The following is a 27,785-nucleotide window of genomic DNA, read 5'->3' as shown; positions in this document are numbered from 1 at the left end:
AATAAAGACAGAATTTTGACCATCTACCAAAGTTCTTATGATATAGGGCAAAAAAAAATACTTCTGTGACATGCCATGAATCACCTTCTGCATGATTTTTACAAAGACCGGTACTTAAGTTAAAGAAATGATATTGTTGTGGTGACTTTATATTTGGTGAATAATTCACCCAGTGATTCTGCTGCGGAAGTAATTATTTCGTAGAACACGACATACTATCATTATCAATTCAACAAAAACGATAATACATCGTTTGAACGGCTACAGCTTTAAGATATATTGTCATTGATTAAATACTTTTTGTTACACACACAAACAAAACGAATAAATTTGAAATAAGTAAATAAATAAGATTAATAAAAATAAATGAATAAATAAATATAATTGTGAGTTTCAGTATGTTGAGAAGAGGTACCAGGAAGCGTACAGCATCAGCGAGAGCTGGAGTAAGAAGGACCCCGGTGGTGTCGAAGGGAGTTTCGTCACGGGCGTCAGTACAATCATCTATGACGGTTACAAGGCCTGAGGCTATCTATTCAACTGCTGGACATGACGGCGCTGCCATACCAACAACTGCAACATTATCAACGACAAGAATGTTGATGCCAACATTTTCCAGTAATCAGGACAACTCCGTCCACATTCCGGACATGTTATCATGGCAACCAAGACCAGCAATAGACCCCCAGCCAACTGTTGATAACATGCAGTTTGTGTCACAAACAGGTAATGTGACCAATAATGATTATGTACAAATTCCCAATAGAATTGAAAGTGTTCATGAGAACCTAGGCATAAATGTAACACAGTCAATTAAAGAAAAAATATTGAAAGGGGAATTCATAGATTTAGCTTGTCTATTAAATAATTCAGTCAACACGGGTTCTGACAAACAAAAGTTGACATGGGCTCAAGGAGAATTCATTTTACAACCCATTTCTCAACAATCAAAAATTACAAATATTGAAAAGTGGACAGATGCTTTCATCATTTTTATTTATATTTATTGTGCTGTGCACGTAAACCGATTTAAGGAATTGTTAAAATACATGCACACAATACGCCTTGGGGCTCAAAGAAACCAAGGTATGGGTTGGAAAAATTACGATGAGCAATATAGCAGTGATGTCACTAAGTTTTGAAGAAGCAGGCTGAATTTCTAAAATAGGCGGCAAGTACATGCGGACGGCGAAGCCGTTCGCGTCGACGAGCTTGCTCGTCGCTACTACGGCGGGGGGTCTGGGGCCCGCTCAAGGGCCCCAGGATTTTTTTTTAAAATGGTGCAAAATCCTGCATTCTGGGGGTGTCCTAGACCCTTATTCAGACCTCTGAAAACATCATTTTTTACTGAAGATAATGTAAATGATTAACTAAAATTAGCAACATGATGGGTAAATTTTCTGTACATGTGATCACATCATTGATCATCTTGATGGACCAATATACATTTTTGTGCATTTTCCTGCAGGTTGACTGCTAGTAAATATTTTTGAACTGAAAGAATCCAAAAATCTTAGTTTGAATAGAAACATATTGTCTCTGGTTTGAATTATCACTTGAATAATTTAGTTTTAAATGAAAATTGTAATTGTGACATTGAGAACATTATGTTTTAATTTTATATTAAAAAAGTGTTGGTTTTGTTTTTACAAAATTAAAAACAATATTCACTAACTAGTAGTCAGCTGGAGCTTCGATTTCAAAGTTAAAACTGTTACAGAGGTGCTATATTTTATAAAATCGTATGCTATCCCAAGGACGTATAACTAACATATATTAATATACGTCCTTGGCTATCCCCAAAAAGATTTGTAAAATTTAGACTAAAATTCCTGCATTCTGAGCATACCTGAGAGTGATTTAGATGCTTGGGAAAATGTTAATTAGGTCTTTCCACCTTTCCGTGGAAAGACCTATTGGATTTCTTCTGATTATTAAGTCTTTCCACTTTTCTGTGGAAAGACTTATTGTTTTTGTTCTGATTATTATTATTATTATTATTATTTTTTTTTTTCTTCCGCCTAATTTTTTTCTTGCGTAGTATTGTTGTTTAATAAGTTGTCGCTTAGATATTTGGAATATGATATCGTATAGTTTATACGCTTTAAAAATTTACAACTGCGTAACAAAATACTTTACGTTGTAAGAGTTATCTCCCCAATCACTGTTTTTCTTGTGGCCACTACTCCTTCGCAACCGTAAAAGATTACGACAAAATTATTTTACCAAATTGCTCGTTACATCTTCAGGATTAGGATTTTAATTTTGACCGAAGCTATCCAGAGACTCCATATGAGAGTTATTCCCCCTTATGTATTTGATATAGGTGATATGCGTTTCTAACTGGTAAACCATAAGTGATATAGACCTAGGGTCTCTTGATTTGAGATCCTTGGTCCAAAAAAATGAAAATAAGGTCAAGGTCAAAGGTCAAGGTCATATTCTAAAATTTGATTTTGGCTTATTTTCACTTATTTTCAAATACCGTATGACATATCGACAAATATTTTTTCCTAAATTGTTAGTTGCGACATGTCCTTACTTGTATATTTTGGTTGAAAGGGTGCGCATACAATAAATGGGAGTTTTTGTCCATCTTACATTTAGAATTACGCGTAAAGTGGTATTACTCATTAACCAAACATATTAAAGACCTTGGGTCTTATGATTTAAGGTCCTTGGTTTGTGACCTTGAAATTGAGGTCAAGGTCATAGGTTAAAAGGACGTTCTAGATTTTGACCTTTGCTTTAAATTCATATAAATACATCATAAAGCCATAGGAACTAACATTTTAAACTGATTTTTCATATTTCAATATCAAAATAGCTCTTTACTAGTGGAAAGACTTTCAATTGTTCTCTGAACAATTGGTTTTTAATTATTATTATTTTTTTTTTTATTCTTCCGCCTAATTCTTTTCTTGCGTAGTATTGATGTTTCAAAAGATGTCGCTTAGATATTTGGAATATGATATCGTAAAGCGTATGCACTTTTAAAAATGACCACTGCGTAACCAAATACTTTACGTTGTAAGAGTTATCTCCCCAAACACTGTTTTTCTTGTGGCCACTACTCCTTCGCAACCATAAAAGATTACGACAAATTTATTTTACCAAATTGCTCGTTACATCCTCAGGATGTTCTGTTTTATTTTGACCGAAGCCGTATAGAGACTCCATATGAGAGTTAGTTCCCCTTTTGTATTTGAAATTTTGAAATGTATTTTAAACTGGAAAACCATAAGTGATAGAGACCTAGGGTCTTTTGTTTTGAGATCATTGGTCCAAAAAAATGAAAATTAGGTAAAGGTCAAAGGTCAAGGTCATATTCTAAATTTTGATTTTGTCCTATTTTCACTAATTTTCATTAACCTTATAAGATACCGACAAATTATTTTTACTAAATTGTTAGTTGCGACATGTCGTAACTTATATATTTTGGTTAAAAGGGTGTGTAGACATAAAATGGGAGTTTTTGCCCCTCCTATATGAAGAATTAAACGTAAAGTGATATAACTCATTAACTATACATATTACAGACCTAGGGTCTTTTTATTTGTGGTCCCTGGTTTATGACCTTGAAATATAGGTCAAGGTCATCAGTAAATTTGACGTTCTAGATTTTGACCTTTGCCCAAAATTCATATTTACACATCATTAAGCCATAGGAACTGACATTTTCAACTGAATTTTAATATTTTCATATCAAAATAGATCCTTATTGGTGGAAAGACCTTCAATTGTTCTCTGAACAATTGGTTTTTAATTTTGTCTTATTTTTGTTGTTGACTTCAATCACATTGATTTTTTTTTTTAAATGAGAATCCGTAGTCCTGGCAAGGCTAATCTATATTATATTTTTTTCTGGGAAGGTGTCTTTTGTAAGACAACTAAGGAAGTCTGTTCTTGAATATATGTAAATAATACACAGGCAAGTGCCTGTGAAATAATAGGTGAAATATTATAATTTTATTTCAAAAATAATCGAATTTATTAAATATCTTGATCGATTTATTTGCGTACGTACTTAGTGACAAATGACCCCCTTTTTTCTCATATAAGACTTGTACACGTATTTCAAACATGTTGTCAAGCTATGTCGTTTTATTTTCTCTTATTTGTTAACTGTTCAGTAATCAGTAAACTAAAATCCTTTTGAACTATAAAAGATATTTTTAAAAATTATTTGTGGTCGACAATATTCTACTTTCGTTATTGACCTTCATTCTCTGGACACCACGTGGTCGTGGGCTTTGAAATGTGAACTTCAAAAGGTGCTGTTTTCCAGATTCTTGACAACATTATATATATTATACTTTCTTTTATTTGACTGATATATTAATTTCCATAACATGCTATTGTCATCTTTGGCTTATTCCTTCTCTTGAAGCAAAAACCAAACAGGGTCATAATGTCCATCGGAACGTCTCTCTTTTTATCTTTGCAAACATTACAAGGGTTACACTAATGACTGGACCGAATGACAGGACCGAATGACAGGACCAAATGAAAAATGCTAATAACTTTTTCATTTCGCAAAGGATTGATCTGAAATTTGAAATATAATAAGATTTCATCATTTGATAAATAGATTTAAGAAAAAAATTAAAAAGTTTTGTAAGAAACTTTAGAAAACGTGACATGACCAACTTTGATAATGACAGGACCAACATCGAGAATGACAGGACCAAATCAAATTGCTAATAACTTTTTTGTTTTTCAAAGGAATTATTTCAGATTTGAAATATAAAATGGTATGTCATATTTTGAAACCAAAATGTTATAAAAATTATAGATTTATATTCAAAAACTTTCGAAAACGTGACATGACCATCGCTGCTTGACAGGACCAACCTCGACAATGACTGGACCAGATGAAATTGCTAATTTCTCTTTTATTTCTCAAAATATTTTGCTGAAATTTGAAATATAATAAGATTTCATCATTTACCAAATAAATTTTTAAAAAAATACACAAAAAATATGTAAGAAACTTTAGAAAACGTGACATGACCAACTCTGATAATGACAGGACCAACTTCGACAATAACAGGACCAAATAAAAATGCTAATAACTTTTTTATTTTACAAAAGAATTGTCTCAGATTTGAAACATTAAATGATATGTCACATTTTGAAACATTTATGTTATAAAAAATAAAGATTTATTTTCAAAAACTTTCAAAATCGTGACATGATCCCATCGCTGACTGACATGACCAAGCTCGACAATGACCTGAACAAATGAAATTGCTAATTATTCTTTTATTTCGCAGAATATTTCTCTGAAAATTAAAATATGTGAAGATTATACCATTTTATACATAAATATAAGAAAAAAGGTATAAAAAGCTTGCTGAAATGTGATCTGGTTAACGTTGTCAATAACAGGACAATCCTCGACAATTAATGACAGGACCAAATAAAAATGCTAATTATGCATAACATTTGTCAGAATATTCCTCTCAAAATAATGACAATTAAAGGGAAACTTCGCAAAAAAATCAAAAATTGATATTATGTCCATTCTGTATAAAAAGGCTCAAATTTATAGATATTAAAGTTTTATTCCGCTAGATAAGAGATCAACATCGATTTTAAAATTTGAGTATCAATTTTCTACGCTCCGCCATCTTGTCATCTTCTACGATTATAATCACGATATGTCTATAAAACACAAAGGACCAAAACTACAGTAACCGATGTAGTCGTAATTGCGTGTCGATATCTTGTCAATCGTACGATTGTTTTATCTGACTAACTATAAACTTGATACGGAAAATGTTCTTATTTTTTTTTAAATGACCATTATTATATATCTGTTATTTTTAAACTGTTAATATTGGAATTAGTTAAAGAGTCACAGTTCAAATAATAAATAAGTGTTCCGTGAAAATTGTTTTCAAAAATCTAATTCGTTCATAATTCTTTAAAGTAATAAACTTTATTCAAATAAATTCGGATCTTTCCGGGTCCGTAGAAATACCGCAAAGGACCTCCTTAGTGCACTAAGAACAAAAATGTGCACTAAGGACCTGAAGGAATGATACAACGGTCACAAAGGACATGGCATGTAGAAATATACTTTGAAAAACTTCATAATTTCAAATTTTATAATCATATCTTTTGTAATTAGAAAGTTATTTAATGTTTTATCGACACGCGCCTCAATCAGTTGATTGTCACCTGTGAAATCGATAGAAATTCATGTTCGCTCAACCTTGACCCGTTAATAATCCACTTATAAGCTGATCATTAAACATGTATATGGTATACACCGACCGGGCGATGGCTGTATAGCCAATTGTTTTACATTGTCTTATCGGGGCCTTTTATAGTTGACTATGCGGTATGGGCTTTGCTCGTTGTTGAAGGCCGTAAGGTGGCCTTGACCATATTTCAATCGCCTTATGTCAATAAAATGAAGTTTTGTGATGTCGAATATTTTGGTCAGCAGTTCTGTCAGAATCTGCGGCTTCCAGTCTCGTTGTTGAAGGCCGTACGGAGACCTTGACCATATTTCGATCGCCTTATATCAATAAAATGAAGTTTTGTGATGTTGAATATTTTGGTCAGCAGTTCTGGCAGAATCTGCGGCTTCCAGTCTGTTGTAATTTTAAATCTTGTATAAATATATAATTGTACCCTGAAGTGTCGGTTTGATAGTACCTTTTTCCCGTGGATCTAGCATAACTCCGCTAAAGGCAGTGTATGGCGAATTGAGTTTATAGATATATAAGCGTGTGTGTGTTCTTGAAAAGATTTTGTTCGCCACCAGCTTATCAAAGTGCACAATCGGTGCAAAGTTATTCCTTAATGTATTGTTAATAATGGTGTCACAATCGTCTGATCTTGATATATTTTTAAATTTGAATTGCTCCCGTAAATTTTTTTTTTTTATCAAAATACAATTTGCGATGTTAACAATTTTTTATTCTTGAAATATACATTTTACACGTGCAATAGCGATTCAACTTGTTTTTAATAACTAATATCAAGTTTTTTGTAGAATTTTGTTCAATCGAAATACTTTTAATGGATACACAGTACTAGATTAACTAAAGATAACCTAAAATAATAAGAGTTTTATTTAAAAGCAATACAGCTTAAAGAATATATTTTTTACAGTATTTTTTAAATGCATTAGTGTTTTATTTATAACATTAAGTTTTATAAGCATACAAAATATTTTACATTTATTTTTAAAATGCATTGGTGTTATATTTATAACATAACATTTTATAATCATACAAAATATGCATATGGAGGAGAATAACAGATTTGTATATATTGAACTAAAAGTTAACTTGAAAATGAACTTCTACACCATTGTGAATATATTGGGTTCTCAAACCACTATGCCTATTACATTATAAAAGAAAATGGTGTTCATCTTCAAATGTTTAAATTATGATGAATTGTAAAAAAAAAAGGCATTGACATCAGTAATAAAAGTATCTGTCATAGTACACAGTTATAATTATTCTCTTTGAAAATAAAAAAAAAACGGTATATTATTTCATAAAATAGTATTTACTTCTTGAAGTCTTTCTATAACATTTCTGTAATCGAGTTTTGAAGAACCCCACGGACGCCACATTTTTTTATTTTCAAATATCTTTCAAGGTATAATAGTATGTAAACTCTTGTGTTGTAAATTAGGAAATGAAATATCAGAAACATTTTTTTTTCTCAATTTGTATCTCAAAATTGGCTTCTTTAAAAAAGACAAAAGAAGTTTATTTAGCAATTTCCTTCAAAACAAAATAAAACAAAGAATTTTAAAAGTAAACACAAAATTCATTTTTTATTTTTTCTTTCATCAACTTATACCACGCTAAACCGCTAGGTTTATTCAACAACTACCATTAACTAATCATAGTAACGATCAAAAGACAATTGTTTATTCGATAAGGTTGATTGGACATGATGATTGGGAATTTGCAATAAGCCGTTGGTCACGTGTCGAATGGCACGAGCTGATTGAAAAGTCATTTAACTTCAAAATTACAAAAGCTATTGATACCAAACTTTAAAATTATGAGTTATATACTTATATCTTCTTATATCCACGTTCTTTGTGGTCCTAAAACATCGTTTTAGTGTCCTTAGTGCAAAAACTTTCTTCTTAGTGCACTAAGAAGTCCTTTGCGGTATTTCTACACACCGGATCTTTCCTCATCTGATCACCAGCATGGCTAAAGGTATTACTCCCAAAGGTATTGTGAGGGGTGTGAGGACTCAGGTGACACGTCCGGGTATTCAAGCGATTTCCTGTCGGGCTTGCAAGTTCATGCATCGTTTCACTTCTGTAGGTATTGATCAGTGTACACGGCAGACTTATAACTTTCCATTTTGAACTATCAGGTGTATAATACACATCTCTGTCTTGTGTGTCCGAAAGTGATATGATGCCAATAATTTAACTCGTACGCTTGTTTATAAATAACATTTCTGGTGTAAAGAATATTATTTATGAAAATATAAAAAATACCACAAAAAAAAAAAAAAGATTTGAAGAAATAAAAATCTATATACATATTTTTTCCGAGGGTTAATTTGGGAAAATGTAATTTGTCAATTATAGTAAAGGACAGACTGGTACATACCAAAAATATTGATTTAAAAAATGTACGCACTTGTCGATGTGGACGCCTGGATAGAAAGTTACGGAACTATAGTGCAATTTAAAATATATACATGTATCAGACTATATTGTATACCAAAAGAAGAAGAAGAAGAAGAAGAGAACCAGTTTGATTTAAATACAGGTCGATATATATCTTGCTTTGGTTCATCGAAGTTATGAACATAGTAAAATCCCAGTTTTATGTATCAATTAGATTGTTCTCGAATAAAGGAAGAAATTCGTCATCATCACAATTGTTCCGACATTCATGTAAAATATATGCAACTGGACGTACACTAATAATCCCAAAGGGGTGTGAGTATTTTCTAGGAAAACTATTGAGTATTAAAGTTTCAAATCAATTTCGGGATTTATTTTCTTTCTTGCCGTGATATGATAGCAATTTAAAGAATAAACTGCTTGTTCGCTTTAGCGGTATCAGAGACATGTATATATGTCTCTGGCGGTATTCTTGCCAGTTGAACAGCCTTATAAGTTACATTCAAAAATAGGGAAAGATGACATAAAATTCGCTGTCTTTTGTTTTTGAACATCGTTGGTCAAATAGATAGAGTATTATACGTTGTGAGACGAGGACTATTTCAACAAATACTATAAATACAAGTGGAAGTTTTCGTTTTTTGCAATTTGAGAGTAAATGATGTATCAAACGTTCAAGAATACGCATGTAAAATGTGTCACTGGATATAAAAAAAAAAATCAATCTCAAAACCTACTTCCGTATGGAACTTCCCCTTTCAGTGACCTGCAAATTTAACAGATGATACACTTTATAAGATTTGCATGTCCAACAACGACCCACTACTCTACATGTGTTACTGACAGCCTAAGATAGTAATTCTTCTGTTAGGTCAATTCTCTTTCGAACAATACCAGAAAACATGGAAAATAAGTTCTTTAAATTTTGACTCTGGAATTAACACCATTTTTTCGTGCGACAAACTTTATTTCTGGCGATGAGCAGACATGGACGGAAAACAATAAACAGATAGGTTTAATATTTGTTCATTCATTTAACATGTATAATATGAATACGATTGTACTTCAAAAAAACTTATATAGTTAGTTTCAAGAACAACCGGGTTCAGACAAACTGTTATGAAATCGATGCTGTTACTTATGCATTCACCCAATTCAATATTACGATCAAAGAGAGTAAATTAGTGGCAACATAGACATTCCGTTAATAACGGCATAAGTATGCAGTTAGTACACGAACACCAATCTGTGTTTTAAAAACTAGCGATGGTTGCTAAGGATATCTTGATTTCGGGAACTTTCTGCAGCTTCCATTTTATGGAGCTCTTCTTCGGTATACCCTGGCTCTAGTGCGTACCCAATATGACCATACTCGTCAAAATCTGACTCTTTTGACTGACTGGAACCACTGTTATAGTACTATCATTCTCCGAACAAGATATTTTTATTTATGATTTTATGATAAATTTTTGGACCATATATAAACTGTTCTATAAAAACAAGCACGCAAAAATCATAAGATAGAAATATAAGTAATATGTGAGTAAAGTTAATTGAATCATTTAAGTTAATATCCTTTGGGCTCGAATGTAGTTAACTAATAAATGTGTTTTATAGGATAGCTCAAATCCTCATCCAAATAATATAATCTAGTATATGTAATAAAACCCTTCCTACTACACCGAGTTTTAATGCCAAGCGGTAGACATATTTTAGGTACCAATTAAGTAATTGAATGAGTAATAGATAACAATAATTAATCATGAATGTGCAAAGATTTAAAAACAAAAGTATTTTTCTTTGTTCGTACATATTATACTCCGCTTCGGTAGATTTATCTACTTATCTTCAGATAGTTTCAGATATACATTAATACATGGCTTTCAAAAGTCTAAATGTAAGTGTTCTCGTACATTTTTTGCCTAATAAAGAAAATAAAAATGCTTTGGTAAAGCTATTTCTAATTCCCCCTTTTTAATGAGACATACATCAAGGACAAGAGGTGTATATCATTTCATTTTGACACATGAATTAAGTTTCCCGTCTTAACCGAAAATTGTTTAAATTTTATTACTTAGTAAATTAATTTATTTGAATTGAAATAAATGATACAGCAAATATAATTAAATAATTCCACGGCGATCTATTTTTATTTGTAACAAACTTGAAACTTGAATTAGTATTATAGATGTGTATATTGAATGCTCCCTTGTTTTATAATCCACTGATCCGAATAGACAGTCACACCTGGCAAGGTGTGCCCTAGAGGCGTGGTTAAATACCGAAGTGCAAATAACAATTTACCTTTCAACAAGCCATCTAAGAGTATTCAATTTGCCACAGAACCGTGAATACACACATCGTATAAATCTAGTCAAAGCAGAGATAGTAAAAGGTCAATAAGAGTACACCAACATATTGTCTTTACAGATTATTGTACTTTAATTTGTTCACCTCATATATCAGTCCGAAAATGCATTAATTAATAAATTTATAACTTTTTTGGTTGTCTACTAAAATAATTCGAATATATACGTTAAACCAGAGACATATAATACAAATTATTATATGTCTCTGGTTTAACATAGAAAATTTATCTCATGAATGTGTACAATTGCACGTCTGTGCGTCTTATCTTCTTATTATCGGATGTTTATTAGATAAACCATAAGTCATCGGCGCGCTTACGATTACGTTTAAATATCATTAAAAACCAAGACTTTTACTGATTGTATTTTAAATCCCGGCATGCAAAAACCAGGAGAAAACGTCACGACCTACAGGAAGTAGTTAAAAAAATTTCATTAATTGTTGAATTTCTCCTTTATTACTGGACATATAGCGATAAAACTTTGTGAATATATATATTTTGTCATAATGAACATATTTAAACCATAAGTAAAAAATCGCGAATTTTCCCTTTAAGACCATTTTGCACATGATATAAGAAAAATATAGAAAAAAAAAACCGTATTGAAAGCTTGCGGTTGTGAAACCTGACCAACATCGGCTATGATCTGGCCAATGATTTTACTGAAATTGTTCAATTCTGATCCATAATTAGTAAGATATATCTTATAAATTCAGGAAAATATATTCTGTTGTGGTTAAAATTCTTGACCTAGCTACTAAACATGCTAAACGTATGTTGGCAGAGAGTCACAGGACATGCAGAGTCACAGGACAAAAAGACACGAATGATCACTATATTTAAGAAAGAGATCTTGAAATATTTATATGTATTTACATATAATCATTTTATAGTTTAAGAGATTGTTCATCAAACTATAGATAAATTCAGATTTATTGAATTGTCATCATAATATTTCTTGACATCATGAAGCCCAATTTAAGCCACTTTGAAAAGGTATCAAACCTTTAAAAGTAGTCCGTGAAAATGTTTGATTCAGTATATTTTATGAAAATATTTGAAACTACCAAGAAATCATGCATGCAAGGGTCGGGCATACTTCAAGAAATGTTTATTTGTTTATTTATTATGAGGGGGGGACTATCAAGATATACCCTGCATATACTCAAGCATACATGGAAATAATTATTTAATGTTCTGAAAATATTTAATAAAACAACGACATGAACTATTATGTGATTTTAATTAGTCATCAATCTTTATTGGGTTTATCAACTTATTTATGGCTTATGTCACACCTTTTGTTTGTTACCTTATAATTGTTTTCAGACGTGTCAGATTATGTCCGGTAATTAATATACACAGTAATCTGAATGAATGAATGAATGAATGATCTTTATTCTCAACCCAAATACATAGTTAAAGAGTTAAGATATAGCATGTGTGAAATATCAATTAATATGATAAATATTTACACCAAAGATAAATAAAGTTAGCTTTTTCCCTTATTTTCTAAAAACTTATAAATCATTCAATCTTAATGTGTGTTTTTTAATTATTATTATTAATTTCAACCAGGATTTTTATAGTAGGAACTATGGTCATTTCACGTTTTCGCAATAAAAAAAATCTAGATTTTTTAATTGATGTTTTAAAAGATGAGATCACATTTTATTTTAAATCTAACATAATTCCTTTTCAAAATTAAAAAGTGAATAGCATTTTTATTTGGTCCTGTCCTTGTCAAGGTTTGTCCTGTCATTGTCAGTGTTGGTCAGGTCACATTACAACAAGCTTTTAATATTTTTTTCATATATTATTCCTATTTTTATGTATAAAATAGTTAAATCTGACTATATCTCAAATTTCAGAATTTTTTTTTTTTAGAAATAAAAAGTAATTAGCAATTTCATCTGGTCCTGTCATTGTCGAGGTTGGTCCTGCCAGTCAGCGATGGTCATGTCACGTTTAAACTTTCTATATTTTTTATAACATTTATTTTAGGGCATATCCGCATGCAGGTGTAGCAAAAGAATTATATGAAGGATTTTTATGTGGTTTTCGTTTGAAATATTCAGGTCCGAGAATTTCTTTTATTTCCAAAAATTTACAGTCGGCAAATTGTCATAAAGGTGAAACGTTGGATAAGTTAGATCAGGAGGTAAAAGCGGGTAGGATGGCTGGTCCTTTTTTAGAAAAGCCGATTTCTACTCTTAGGACTTCTCCTATCGGTCTAGTACCAAAAGAGAAAGGTTGGAGGTTAATATCTCATTTATCATATCCGGAAGGTTCCGGGGTCAACGATTTTATTGATCGCGATGAATGTTCCGTTCAATATGCATCTTTTGATGAAGTTATACAAATGGTCAGCTCACTCGGAAAGTCGGCATTGATTGGGGTACGGGACATAAAGTCCGCTTTTCGTTTGCTGCCAGTGCACCCATCAGATTTTGAATTGTTAGGGATTTATTTTGATGAAAAGTTCTTTGTAAATAAAAGTATGGCTATGGGATGTTCAATTTCATGTAATTTATTTAATAAGTTTTCGACCTTTTTACACTGGTTAGTAGTTGAACGGAGTGGAGTGAAATCACTTGTGCATTATTTGGATGATTTTTTATTTGGAGGCCCTGAGGATACACCTGTATGTCAAATGATGCTAGACACTTTTTCAGATATTTGTGAGGAACTAGGTGTTCCGATTGCTTCGGAAAAATCAGTTGGACCTGTAACATCTTTGAAATTTTTAGGATTGGTCATTGACACTGTTGAAATGGTTGTCAGAATACCACAAGACAAATTGTTAAAGCTAAAGTCTTTACTTGAACCGATTTTGTTGAATAAAAAGATTACACACAAGGACTTAGAATCAGTAGTGGGTTTGATGGCTTTCTGTTCAAGGGCTATTACTTCGTCTAGGGCTTTCCTTCGCAGGTTTTATGATGTCATAGGGTCTATAAAAAATAAAAAGCCTTTTTATTCAATTAGAATAAATAATGATCTCAGAGAAGATGCAAAAATTTGGCTGATTTTTCTGGAACATTTTAACGGAGATTGTTATCTATCAGAAAACACTTGGATAACAAATGAAACGTTGCATTTGTACACTGACAGCTGTGGTAACTCTGATTTAGGTTGTGGTGCATATTTTGATGGTAAATGGGCACAATATAAATGGCCGGAAGCATGGTCAAATATGCCAATCATGAGGGACATTACTTTTTTAGAGTTAGTTCCAATTGTTTTAGCTATGTTTATATGGGCATCAAATTTCCAAAATCGAAAGATTTTATTTCGAATGAACAATATGGCATTAGTTAGCATTATCAATAAAAGAACTGCCAAGTCGAAGCGTGTGATGGCATTTATTCGCCCCCTTGTTCTTTTTACAATGCAGCACAATATTCAGTTTAAAGCACAACATATTGATGGTTGTAAAAATGAAATTGCAGACTCGATTTCTCGTTTTCAGTTGAAGAGATTCCGGGAACTAGCACCCGGGGCCGAGTCGGTTCCAGAAAACAACCCAGAAGAGTTCAGAGATTTGATATTGAGTTTGAAACAAACAGACTAATTAATTGTTCGCTTGCTCCTAATACAATTCAAGCTTATCAACGAGCTTTAAATGCTTTGGCCAAATTTAGGGATAGTTTTGATTTAGATCATAGTTTTCCAATACCATTGAACCACATTACTCAGTTCATTGCATACATGTCTTGCTTGGACATGGCCTCATCTACGGTGAAATGTTATATTTCAGCCATCAGTTTTTATAATAAGATTAATAATTACGAAGATATGTCTCAATTATTTGTTGTAAGGAAAATGATTGATGGAATGGCAAGGTCAAAGTTAAAGAGACCTGACAGTAGATTACCTATTACTATAGATCTGTTAAAAAATATTATAAAAATTTTGCCCGCATTTTGTAGCTCCAGATATGAAGCGGTCTTATTTTCTAGTGCTTTTTCAATGGGATTTTTTGCATTTCTGCGAGTTGGTGAAATGACAACTGCATGTGGCAGGGAAGGGTCTAATCATGCCATTAAAATTGAAAATGTGGAGGTTACTAATCATAATATAAAAATATACTTGGCGTCTTAAAAAACAGACCAGCTAGGTCGAGGGACTTCAATTTTTGTGGCCCGACAATCAGATGTTGGAATTTGTCCGGTAAAATTACTGCAAGAATATTTAAAGATTCGACCTCGAATTAGTGGTCAATTATATTGCCACTTTAATGGCTCTCCAATGACTCGATATCAGTTTTCAGGAATTCTAAAACAAGCCCTGGGGTATATTGGTTTTGATCAATCAAAGTATGGGACGCACTCATTTAGAATCGGTAGTGCTACTTCAGCAACTATGCTTGGTTTTTCTGACGAGCAAATTAAAGTAATGGGTCGTTGGAGTTCTGATACTTTCAAAAGTTATATACGAATACCACAATTTTGAATAAATTTCGTTGAATTTGATGGTCAATTTAGTATATTTCATGTCAATACATACATGTATTAAATTGTAGGCCAAGAAGTGTCAGTATGGATAGTAGGCTCATCTTTGATAAGAAATGCATTTGTACACGCAAGAAGTAGAACAGGTGGTGTAATTTAGGTCTCCATAGAATAGGAGTCAAAATTTGGTGGCAAGGGTATGGTGGCATGGGTTTAAAAGATTTGGAATCGACAATAAAAGACTGATGAAATATGAAAAAGCGCCGAAATATCTTGTCCTTCATATTGCTGGAAATGATTTGGGGAAGACAAAATTAGGATTTTTAAGGAATGAAATCAAGGCCACCTTGGAGAAGGTACAAAGTTATCTACCGAACAGTTCGATTGTATGGTCTCAGATTTTACCCAGAACAAATTGGCGTCATTCAAAAAGTCAGGATAGCATGATGGCATGCAGAATAAGAATAAATAGTGCCATTGCTTCATTCGTGTTAAAGAATGGGGGACATTATATAAAGTATCCAGATATTCTTCCTAATAGTACTTTTTGAAGGAAGATGGTGTTCATTTGACTGATCTCGGAAATGACATATTTCTAAATAATTTGCAAGGTGCGCTTGAAATGTTTATTTGTTCTGGTTCTTATACATATCCAGATACATTTGGTACTAGTATGAGTATATCTTAGATAATTTTAAAACAGTATTGGCCACAGTCCTATCGCAGCTTCATCCCCACTTAAGTGGCGGTTGATCCGGTACGGTTGAGTTTGACATATACCGTACCTAATCAATTTGGCAACTTCGCTGCGTGTGATAAACTACAGTTACAGTTGTCTATATTTTAGTGACATTAAAAGTACATTTTGTGGATCGCTGTATCCCAGGATCCAACAGCTAAGTTAGTTGATCGCTGTATCCCAGGATCATACATCTATCTATCTATATATATCTATCTAGTATCTGTAGGTTGCCAGAGGTAACCAAAAAATGATCTATACATCTACGAATCTATACATCTATGAATCTATCTAGTTGAACAATTTATATCGTTGAATCTATATGTGTACATATTTAAATTTGTGTTAATAATAAAAAGCTGTGGTCAATACTGCCAATAAATCTTAGTTTTACAAGCCATCTCGAATAATAGAATTTATGTAATATACATAAATTCGGTTATTCTAGTGGAAAGTTTCAATATCGTCCGTTAGAGTGCTCTCCTTTATAAATGCATATATAGTCGATAAGCTGTATAGTGGTGACGTCAATTTGACGTTAGCGTTCTTTTCAACTTTGAGCTGCAAGTGAACAAACGTGTAATTACAATACAGAGAGAAGTATTTTGAAAATACCCACCCTCCCTCCACCATATATAGTTAAACCATGTAGTTTTGTTTGGGTACTGCTCTTTTGTTCTTTTTATTTTCAGGTACATGTATATACGAGTAGTTAGAGTTCCAGTATGAAAAATTCTTCTCCATTGATGATTTGCCATGTGATGTCAAAAATTGCAGTAGTCAGTTAGATGTTGGTTGTATAGAAACATTTGATCGTTAAAAAGTGAAAAATGTGTTTGGCAACTTCGCTGCGTGTGATAAACTACAGTTACAGTTGTCTATATTTTAGTGACATTAAAAGTACATTTTGTGGATCGCTGTATCCCAGGATCCAACAGCTAAGTTAGTTGATCGCTGTATCCCAGGATCATACATCTATCTATCTATCTATATCTATCTAGTATCTGTAGGTTGCCAGAGGTAACCAAAAAATGATCTATACATCTATGAATCTATACATCTATGAATCTATCTAGTTGAACAATTTATATCGTTGAATCTATATGTGTACATATTTAAATTTGTGTTAATAATAAAAAGCTGTGGTCAATACTGCCAATAAATCTTAGTTTTACAAGCCATCTCGAATAATTCTTGGTGAACAGGGAAAATATACTTCAGAAATTAAAGAAATGTCAAAGTACAAGTGATAAACATTGATAAATCAAGTTTTGATATTGTCAAAACCTACTATTTTATGTTTACAAAAAAAAATTATAATCGCTCGTCTTTACTTTTCAAGCTTTGCCTCAAAAATTTGCAAATATAATATTTTTTTATTAAAATTTTCAGATCGCTCGCTCGCCCCAAATTTTGGAGTCCAAAAATCCGTAGAACAAGAAATTAAATTGGTGTGGCCTAAGAAAACCATATACGATCGAATCCCATGCGTCTTTTCAGGAAGAGAGGGTCTGTCTCCTGATATATTTACAATGATATGGTGCTAAATTCATATTTGTATGGATTTTCTTTGAGGCATCAATGACATACCGATGTACACATGTGTTTTTATTTCAATTCCCTTTGTGTCAAAGCCACGATATTTCATGTTAAACGACAGTTTAATAATTATATAGTTTATGAAATTCAATTCTTTATGCATGTATAACTTTTGTTACATTCAGTTATTGGTAGTTTTAAAAGAAAAACGAAGCAAGACGGGTGCCAGGATAATAAGACAAAAAAATGTAGAAAAAATGAACAAGATCAAAACGAAAATTATGAATATGAAAACTTGCTCTATTCAAATACAATACTAGTTAAATATACAACTTAAAATGTGCTTTTAAGTGCAAAAATGGTTAGAGTGGTTATTTTGAGAACTCCGATGTCATGGATGTTAGATTTTTTTTATTTCTATATATACTTTGCTGTCTCATTGCCAATTATACCACATCTATTTATTTTCATATTTGTCCATTCTATTCAGTTAAATTCAAGTTTTTGTCTAAAGAAATATAATTTATTTCAACTATAATTCTTTTTGGTTAAAAACGTGTGCTATTTAAAAACTAATTTAATAAAGCAGAGCAACTTACTTCCCCACAATTCTAAATCCGCAGACTTGACTTTTAACAAGACTATTTGATTTTATGCTTTTACTTACCGTTCCGGAAAATAGAAGGGCAACGATAACAACCTCAGCTAGGGTTATAATCATTACTAACACGGCATACTGAAAATAGAAAATAACGTTTACAAGTTGAGTGCCACCGTAGGGCTTTTCTGGATTGACTTCAACAGGTGTGCCCAGACTTTGAAGATTGCCAGGGTAAACAACTGAAGAGCTGTTATATATAACAAAAGGGGCGAGGAAAGAATAGCGTAACTCATCTGAGGTCATCATGGAATTTAAAATCTGAAACCTCAGTTTCTGAATTAAAAAATTCATTAAAGAACAATTTTAGAACTTTGCATCATGTCAGTACCCAAACATTGGCTACTGAGCTGGTAATATTCTCGATAATTTCTATTCCACTACAAGCAGCGGTATCAGTAGCAAATGTTTTATGCATGTTCAGCAAAGGGAAATAAATGAACAGTTAAAACAGAACTAGGATATCCAAGAAATACTAACAATAAATGAACAGAAATGTTGGGTACAAGTCAATGAGACAGCAATAAAGAAATTCAGTAACCAACATTATCGGTAGGTAAATATACGGTCTCAAACAAGGTGTCTATAAAACGTGTCAATCTCTGAATCGCTTTAATGTGTTTTATGAATTTATTTCAACCGTTCAGCAACAATTTCTACGTCAGTTGAAACTTTAAGATTTTCCCTCAACACCGTGTTGTTTTTATAAACGGAAGTAACACCACTACTAACCGTGTATTCAGTGAAATAAGCCCCGCCTTATAAGCCAATATGCAACCCTACTCACCTAATATGGAATAAACACAGTCTGCACGCGGTTGCTTTTAACCAATCATATTTCTAGAAATGTATAGGAGGTAAGATAAATGTTTATTAAATACTTATATAAATAACACGATGATGTAATATACCGTATAAGGAATTTGCTGTTTACACATGCATATTACAAATTTACAAATGTTTAATACCTATTGTAAAACAAGAAATATCAGAAACATACCAATATCAGCATACATCTCACACTACAGCATGATCCACAGGTACCAAATATACCAATCAGGAAAATCACAACTCCAAAAGCAATGATTGCAATGGCAATATTCCCTAATCCCGGAATTTCTTTGACAAAGCTTCCCAGAACATCTAGGAATTCCGCTCCAGCTTTTAGCAGTCCACCCACGACAATTAGAGCTAAGCCAACAATCTACAAAATAAGAGTAAAATGCAGCTAACTTCTATAAGGCTTTAGATACAATTCCTTGTTTGGTTTGGGTTTTTTGTGTGAAATATTTGGATTGCTAGTTCCTAGAAATAATTTTCACAGTAAATAAACAAATAACCGAATGCCGTTTTCCGACTTCAGAGCGATATAGATTGAATAATATGATTGCTTCTTTATAGTTCAATGACAAATATGTTATTTATATTCAGAATGAGTCAGAGCAATAGTAACATTACATTACACAATTATGTAATTCTTGTCATTTAAATAAAATAAACAACATCGAAATTGAATTTTCTTTTTAAAGTGTATCATTGCAACACATATAGTTTTAACCCTGTTATAATGAATATAAATGTACATATGAAAATTCTATGTCTGTCAACGGAGGGACTACAAGTATCGGTGCATTACGTTTGCGCGCATTACCACTACATTTGCGCGCATTACCACTACATTTGCGCGCATTACCACTACATTTGCGCGCATTACCACTACATTTGCGCGCAACTTTTGATTACAATTGCGCGCATTTTTTTGACGGGTAAACTCAGATAAAATACAGGTAATAATACTTATTTATTTATAATTTGTTCAATTATTTACCCTGCTCACCAACGATTTTATTTTGCACAAGCACTAAATCCTAGAAATCTGTACAGATAAAATTGTTAAAATGCTGAAACATAACTAATCTTAAAAAAGGTAAATTCATTACTTTACGTGTTGTTACGTGCCGAAACTCCATGTTTGTGCCTTGTTGTAACTTTAAAAAATAACTTAAATTATTTACTAATTTTAAAAACGATCACTATTCATTGAAACACTTTTTATTCTGAAACAATCGCAATGAAGTTACATGTATGTCTTAAGCTATACTACGGAGTTTAAAATGATCACTTTAAAATTTGTTTTACAATTTTATATGAACCAATTATTATTTGAATTAAGAAATATTTTCAAAATTAATAGTTGATAGTCATGTTTATTATGAAAATAAAAAAAATATATAGTCAATTGTAATTTAATTTAAATTTTACCTGAATTTACCTGTAAAATGAATGCGCGCAAACGTAAAACATTTTAATCCCCAAATACGCGCAAACGTAGTGCGCCCACAAGTATTTACATGATAAAGTTGAGTTGGTGGTAGAGAAGTTGGATTATCAGCTTTTCTATGATTTATCTAGATTTCTACTTGAAACTTCCACCTCCTGTATAAAGACAGATTTAATATTATTTTTTATGCGAGTTCAATTTTAATTTCGAAAGCAGTATACATATTGAAAATCTAATAAACCAAATAGCAAGCTATACGTTATTATATATAATTGCACTACGTTTTAGCGATTTATTTTGTTACAAAGATAATCTATTTTTAGTAAACAGCAAAACGTTTATTTATTTTTCTGAATTTGTTTTTATGTTCCTTCTTTTAGCTGTATATCACCAAAAAAATGATAGGAATCTATCAACGGTCAATCAATAAACGGTTGCAATCCCAGGGGCGTAGCTACCCGGAGTCACGACAGCACGTGCATCCACGTCGTTTTCACAAAAAAAAAAAAAAAGCAGAAGAGAGAGAGATGAGTTGGTCAATCGGAATCGGAGACTTTTGGTGTCTTTTTCGTCTATCCTGGATATTAGTTTGACAACCTAATTACAAGTGTTGAGGAGGCTGTTCATTCAGAAAAAGATCGTAGCTCCGAACATGCCGAAGTTGCGTGCACATTGATTCGCGGCATGCAAAAAAAAGAAATGGCAAAATAAAAATTTATAAATTGAATGTTAAAGGAAACAACTATGTTGTCACTTTTTTTAATTGATGAAATATCATTAAATAACGAAATATGGTTTCAAAATAATTGGTTTTTTTTGTGGAGATTATGACAAAATCGGAAGGTTACTTGTATCTTTTACAAGATTTTTACTTTTGAATTTGTAATACTCAGTCTAAGATATGTAGTTTTGGAGCACATTTTACAGTGTACAGTTCATCAGTTTGGAATGAGATGTACCAATCGGCATTAGAATTATCAGATCCATTCGATATCGTTGAAAATATGCCGAAGCGATGTGGTTGACAGACTATACCGGAGCCAATCACCCTGCAACCACGCCAAAACAGTATTGGAAAGTCTCATTATTTTTTGCGTTCATAGACCATATGATAAGGCAACTGGGGAGTGGGGTCGCGTCAAGTTATCAGAAAATCACCTCTTTGTGCTGTATCTGCTTCATCGTGTTGTAGGAAATATCACAAACGAACAAATTTCAATATTGTCTGAAACATACGAAACTGACCTAGCATGTAATTTTGACGAATTCAATTGGGAGGTCGCTCGATGCCGAACACGTACGCTGGTTTATAACATCTCGCGAGTGCTACCATGCCATGATGGCCCTGAGATCTATCAGTCACGGTACTACGTATGTAATTGAAAACAAATGTACGATCAACAATGAACAACGAAAGTTACATAGCATTACTGCATATTCATCGGGATTTCAGTGTGAATGTTGACAAAGTAATAGAGAAGTTTGTTTCTGCCCAGACCCGAAGAGCAGATTTTGGACAATTTTGAGTAAATTCTGTATCACAAATATGTGTTGTTTATGTATTACTATATTCAGAAGATTTATTAATAGTTTTACATTCATAAATTTTTATCTACATATAGCTCCTCTTTTAACCGTCCTATGACCGAAAACCGAAAAAAAAAATTTGCTGCATAAAAGGGTCCCAAAATGTTTTCGCCTCGCTCCGCTCGGCAGTAGTTGCTTCCACATCGTTTCTTTATAGCTACGCCCCTGAATCCTAGCAGGTAATAGTATGATTTCTGAAAAAAACGTTGCTTATTAAGATATTATGATTGTTTTCGTACACTCATCTATAATATTGAGGATCTTTGTCTTTCCTCTTCAGTAAATTTGATGTTTGCATTACAAACCTCTAATTCTTGGCTCAATTTGCTCACAACTTATTTCCACGTTAATCTTGTCTACCTCACAGTTTTGTATTTGTTTTTGCAGAATAAATAGTGACAAAATTTTTGATACTTTGATTTGTTGGTTTTCTTTCCATAGAAAAGAAATACATTTTCCCCCAAAAATATTGATTTATGCGGTAAGAAACTAAACGCTCAACTCCAACAAACTAACATTCAGATTTAAGTCGTTAGTTGGCAAAGCAGTCGTTAGTTGGCAAAGCAGTCGTTAGCTGGCAAAGTAGTCGTTAGTTGGCAAAGCAGTCAATAGTTGGTAAAGAAATCGTTAGTTGGCAAAGCAGTCGTTAGTTGGCAAAACAGTCGTTAGTTGGCAAAGCAGTCGTTAGTTGGCAAAGCAGTAGGTAGTTGGCAAAGCAGTCGTCAGTTGGCAAAACAGTTGTTAGCACCAGGCAGAAGCTAGCGAACAATAGCTAGCGAACAATAAGCCAGCGAACAATAAGGCGATATATCGAGAAACCAAAAAACAGAATAAGACAACAACGGCCGTTAAATAAAAAAATATTTAAAATGGCAGAAAATCAGTTAAAATATAGCAATTTAAACTCAATTTTGAAATGGTTTTTATCCAATCTATTGATTTAACAAGTCGCAAAACTTTTTAGGCTAATATTCAGTACCACAATAACTATGCATCTATCAACGGATTATTTGTAGGTGTAGGGCCACCTATGCACCCTCTTCAATTTAGAACGTATGTAAAAGTAGTCCTGCCCTGTAAAATATAGCACCTTTTATGTCATTGTTTAATCTAGAGCTCAAAATTTGAAAAAAAATGTCAAAAAATTAGCAGCGTCGGCCTATTCCAGGGCTTCTAGAGAGAAATAATGAGGGGTGTCACGGGGAATGACTATATAGGTCTTGTAGAGGAGAAACAGGCGCTTCTTTTGCGCTAGGTATCGAAGGGCGCTATGTTCAAAAATCTGAAACTAGAGCTCAAAATTTGAAAAAAATGTCAAAAAATTCGGAGGGTCGGCCTATTCTAGGATTTCTAGAGAAAAATAATGAGGGGTGTCACGGGGAATGACTATATAGGTCTTGTAGAGGAGAAACAGGCGCTTCTTTTGCGCTAGGTATCGAAGGGCGCTATGTTCAAAAATCTGAAACTAGAGCTCAAAATTTGAAAAAAATGTCAAAAATTAGGGGGGTCGGCCTATTCTAGGACTTCTAGAGAAAAATAATGAGGGGTGTCACGGGGTATGACTATATAGGTCTTGTAAAGGAGAAACAGACGCTTCTTTTGCACTAGGTATCGAAGGGCGCTATGTTCAAAAATCTGAAACTAGAGCTCAAAATTTGAAAAAAATGTCAAAAATTAGGGGGGTCGGCCTATTCTAGGACTTCTAGAGAAAAATAATGAGGGGTGTCACGGGGTATGACTATATAGGTCTTGTAAAGGAGAAACCGGCGCTTCTTTTGCACTAGGTATCGAAGGGCGCTATGTTCAAAAATCTGAAACTAGAGCTCAAAATTTGAAAAAAATGTCAAAAAATTAGGGGGGTCGGCCTATTCTAGGACTTCTAGAGAAAAATAATGAGGGGTGTCACGGGGTATGACTATATAGGTCTTGTAGAAGAGAAACAGGCGCTTCTTTTGCACTAGGTATCGAAGGGCGCTATGTTCAAAAATCTGAAACTAGAGCTCAAAATTCGAAATAAATGTCCAAAAAATGGAATAGGGTCGGCCTTTTCAAGGAGTTCTAGAGAAAAATAATGAGGGGTGTCACGGGGTATGACTATATAGGTCTTGTAGAGGAGAAACAGGCGCTTCTTTTGCGCTAGGTATCGATGGGCGCTATGTTCAAAAATCTGAAACTAGAGCTCAAAATTTGAAAAAAATGTCAAAAAAATTAGGGGGGTCGGCCTATTCTAGGACTTCTAGAGAAAAATAATGAGGGGTGTCACGGGGAATGACTATATAGGTCTTGTAGAAGAGAAACAGGCGCTTCTTTTGCACTAGGTATCGAAGGGCGCTATGTTCAAAAATCTGAAACTAGAGCTCAAAATTTGAAAAAAATGTCAAAAAAATAGGGGGGTCGGCCTATTCTAGGACTTCTAGAGAAAAATAATGAGGGGTGTCACGGGGAATGACTATATAGGTCTTTTAGAGGTGAAACAGGCGCTTCTTTTGCGCTAGGTATCGAAGGGCGCTATGTTCAAAAATCTGAAACTAGAGCTCAAAATTTGAAAAAAATGTCAAAAATTAGGGGGGTCGGCCTATTCTAGGACTTCTAGAGAAAAATAATGAGGGGTGTCACGGGGTATGACTATATAGGTCTTGTAAAGGAGAAACCGGCGCTTCTTTTGCACTAGGTATCGAAGGGCGCTATGTTCAAAAATCTGAAACTAGAGCTCAAAATTCGAAAAAAATGTCAAAAAAATGGGGGTAGGGTCGGCCTATTCCAGGAGTTCTAGAGAAAAATAATGAGGGGTGTCACGGGGTATGACTATATAAGTCTTGTAGAAGAGAAACAGGCGCTTCTTTTGCGCTAGGTATCGAAGGGCGCTATGTTCAAAAATCTGAAACTAGAGCTCAAAATTCGAAAAAAATGTCAAAAAATTAGGTGGGTCGGCCTATTCCAGGGCTTCTAGAGAAAAATAATGAGGGTTGTCACGGAGAATGACTATATAGGTCTTGTAGAAGAGAAACAGGCGTTTCTTTTGCGCTAGGTATCGAAGGGCGCCATGTTCAAAAATCTGAAACTAGAGCTCAAAATTTGAAAAAAATGTCAAAAAATTAGGGGGGTCGGCCTATTCTAGGACTTCTAGAGAAAAATAATGAGGGGTGTCACGGGGTATGACTATATAGGTCTTGTAGAAGAGAAACAGGCGCTTCTTTTGCACTAGGTATCGAAGGGCGCTATGTTCAAAAATCTTAAACTAGAGCTCAAAATTCGAAATAAATGTCCAAAAAATGGAATAGGGTCGGCCTATTCAAGGAGTTCTAGAGAAAAATAATGAGGGGTGTCACGGGGTATGACTATATAGGTCTTGTAGAGGAGAAACATGCGCTTCTTTTGCACTAGGTATCGAAGGGCGCTATGTTCAAAAATCTGAAACTAGAGCTCAAAATTTGAAAAAAATGTCAAAAAAATTAGGGGGGTCGGCCTATTCTAGGACTTGTAGAGAAAAATAATGAGGGGTGTCACGGGGAATGACTATATAGGTCTTGTAGAGGAGAAACAGGCGCTTCTTTTGCGCTAGGTATCGAAGGGCGCTATGTTCAAAAATCTGAAACTAGAGCTCAAAATTTGAAAAAAATGTCAAAAATTAGGGGGGTCGGCCTATTCTAGGACTTCTAGAGAAAAATAATGAGGGGTGTCACGGGGTATGACTATATAGGTCTTGTAAAGGAGAAACCGGCGCTTCTTTTGCACTAGGTATCGAAGGGCGCTATGTTCAAAAATCTGAAACTAGAGCTCAAAATTCGAAAAAAATGTCAAAAAAATGGGGGTAGGGTCGGCCTATTCCAGGAGTTCTAGAGAAAAATAATGAGGGGTGTCACGGGGTATGACTATATAGGTCTTGTAGAAGAGAAACAGGCGCTTCTTTTGCACTAGGTATCCAAGGGCGCTATGTTCAAAAATCTGAAACTAGAGCTCAAAATTCGAAAAAAAATGTCAACAAATTAGGGGTTCGGCCTATTCCAGGGCTTCTAGGGAAAAATAATGAGGGGTGTCACGGAGAATGACTATATAAGTCTTGTAGAAGAGAAACAGGCGCTTCTTTTGCGCTAGGTATCGAAGGGCGCCATGTTCAAAAATCTGAAACTAGAGCTCAAAATTTGAAAAAAATGTCAAAAAATTAGGGGGGTCGGCCTATTCTAGGACTTCTACAGAAAAATAATGAGGGGTGTCACGGGGTATGACTATATAGGTCTTGTAGAAGAGAAACAGGCGCTTCTTTTGCACTAGGTATCGAAGGGCGCTATGTTCAAAAATCTGAAACTAGAGCTCAAAATTCGAAATAAATGTCCAAAAAAAGGAATAGGGTCGGCCTATTCAAGGAGTTCTAGAGAAAAATAATGAGGGGTGTCACGGGGAATGACTATATAGGTCTTGTAGAAGAGAAACAGGCGCTTCTTTTGCGCTAGGTATCGAAGGGCGCTATGTTCAAAAATCTGAAACTAGAGCTCAAAATTTGAAAAAAATGTCAAAAAAATAGGGGGGTCGGCCTATTCTAGGACTTCTAGAGAAAAATAATGAGGGGTGTCACAAGGAATGACTATATAGGTCTTGTAGAAGAGAAACAGGCGCTTCTTTTGCGCTAGGTATCGAAGGGCGCTATGTTCAAAAATCTGAAACTAGAGCTCAAAATTTGAAAAAAATGTCAAAAAATTAGGGGGGTCGGCCTATTCTAGGACTTCTAGAGAAAAATAATGAGGGGTGTCACGGGGTATGACTATATAGGTCTTGTAGAAGAGAAACAGGCGCTTCTTTTGCACTAGGTATCGAAGGGCGCTATGTTCAAAAATCTGAAACTAGAGCTCAAAATTTGAAAAAAATGTCAAAAAATAGGGGGGTCGGCCTATTCTAGGACTTCTAGAGAAAAATAATGAGGGGTGTCACGAGGAATGACTATATAGGTCTTGTAGAGGAGAAACAGGCGCTTCTTTTGCGCTAGGTATCGAAGGGCGCTATGTTTAAAAATCTGAAACTAGAGCTCAAAATTTGAAAAAAATGTCAAAAAATTAGGGGGGTCGGCCTATTCTAGGACTTCTAGAGAAAAATAATGAGGGGTGTCACGGGGTATGACTATATAGGTCTTGTAGAAGAGAAACAGGCGCTTCTCTTGCACTAGGTATCGAAGCGCACTATGTTCAAAAATCTGAAACTAGAGCTCAAAATTTGAAAAAAATGTCAAAAAATAGGGGGGTCGGCCTATTCTAGGACTTCTAGAGAAAAATAATGAGGGGTGTCACGAGGAATGACTATATAGGTCTTGTAGAGGAGAAACAGGCGCTTCTTTTGCGCTAGGTATCGAAGGGCGCTATGTTTAAAAATCTGAAACTAGAGCTCAAAATTTGAAAAAAATGTCAAAAAATTAGGGGGGTCGGCCTATTCTAGGACTTCTAGAGAAAAATAATGAGGGGTGTCACGGGGTATGACTATATAGGTCTTGTAGAAGAGAAACAGGCACTTCTCTTGCACTAGGTATCGAAGCGCACTA

At 33.7% G+C, this 27,785-nt stretch overlaps 1 protein-coding gene across 1 annotated transcript in view; it reads right to left on the bottom strand.

Annotated features, from left to right (window-relative positions):
- LOC143078002 (tetraspanin-1-like) overlaps positions 1–27,785 on the bottom strand; it is a 67,250-nt gene that overhangs the window by 19,190 nt on the left and 20,275 nt on the right. The window contains exons 2-3 of the mRNA XM_076253036.1: positions 19,391–19,594; positions 18,400–18,468 (exon numbers count right to left, since the gene is read on the bottom strand). Coding sequence (XP_076109151.1) covers positions 18,400–18,468; positions 19,391–19,594 — 273 coding nt within the window. The remainder of the gene's footprint in view (positions 1–18,399; positions 18,469–19,390; positions 19,595–27,785) is intronic.

Source organism: Mytilus galloprovincialis, chromosome 6, assembly GCF_965363235.1.
Source record: "Mytilus galloprovincialis chromosome 6, xbMytGall1.hap1.1, whole genome shotgun sequence".
In the NCBI taxonomy this organism is placed as follows: domain Eukaryota; kingdom Metazoa; phylum Mollusca; class Bivalvia; order Mytilida; family Mytilidae; genus Mytilus; species Mytilus galloprovincialis.
The sequence above is the reverse complement of the archived record's forward strand: the minus strand, read 5'-3'. Positions and strand labels throughout refer to the sequence as shown.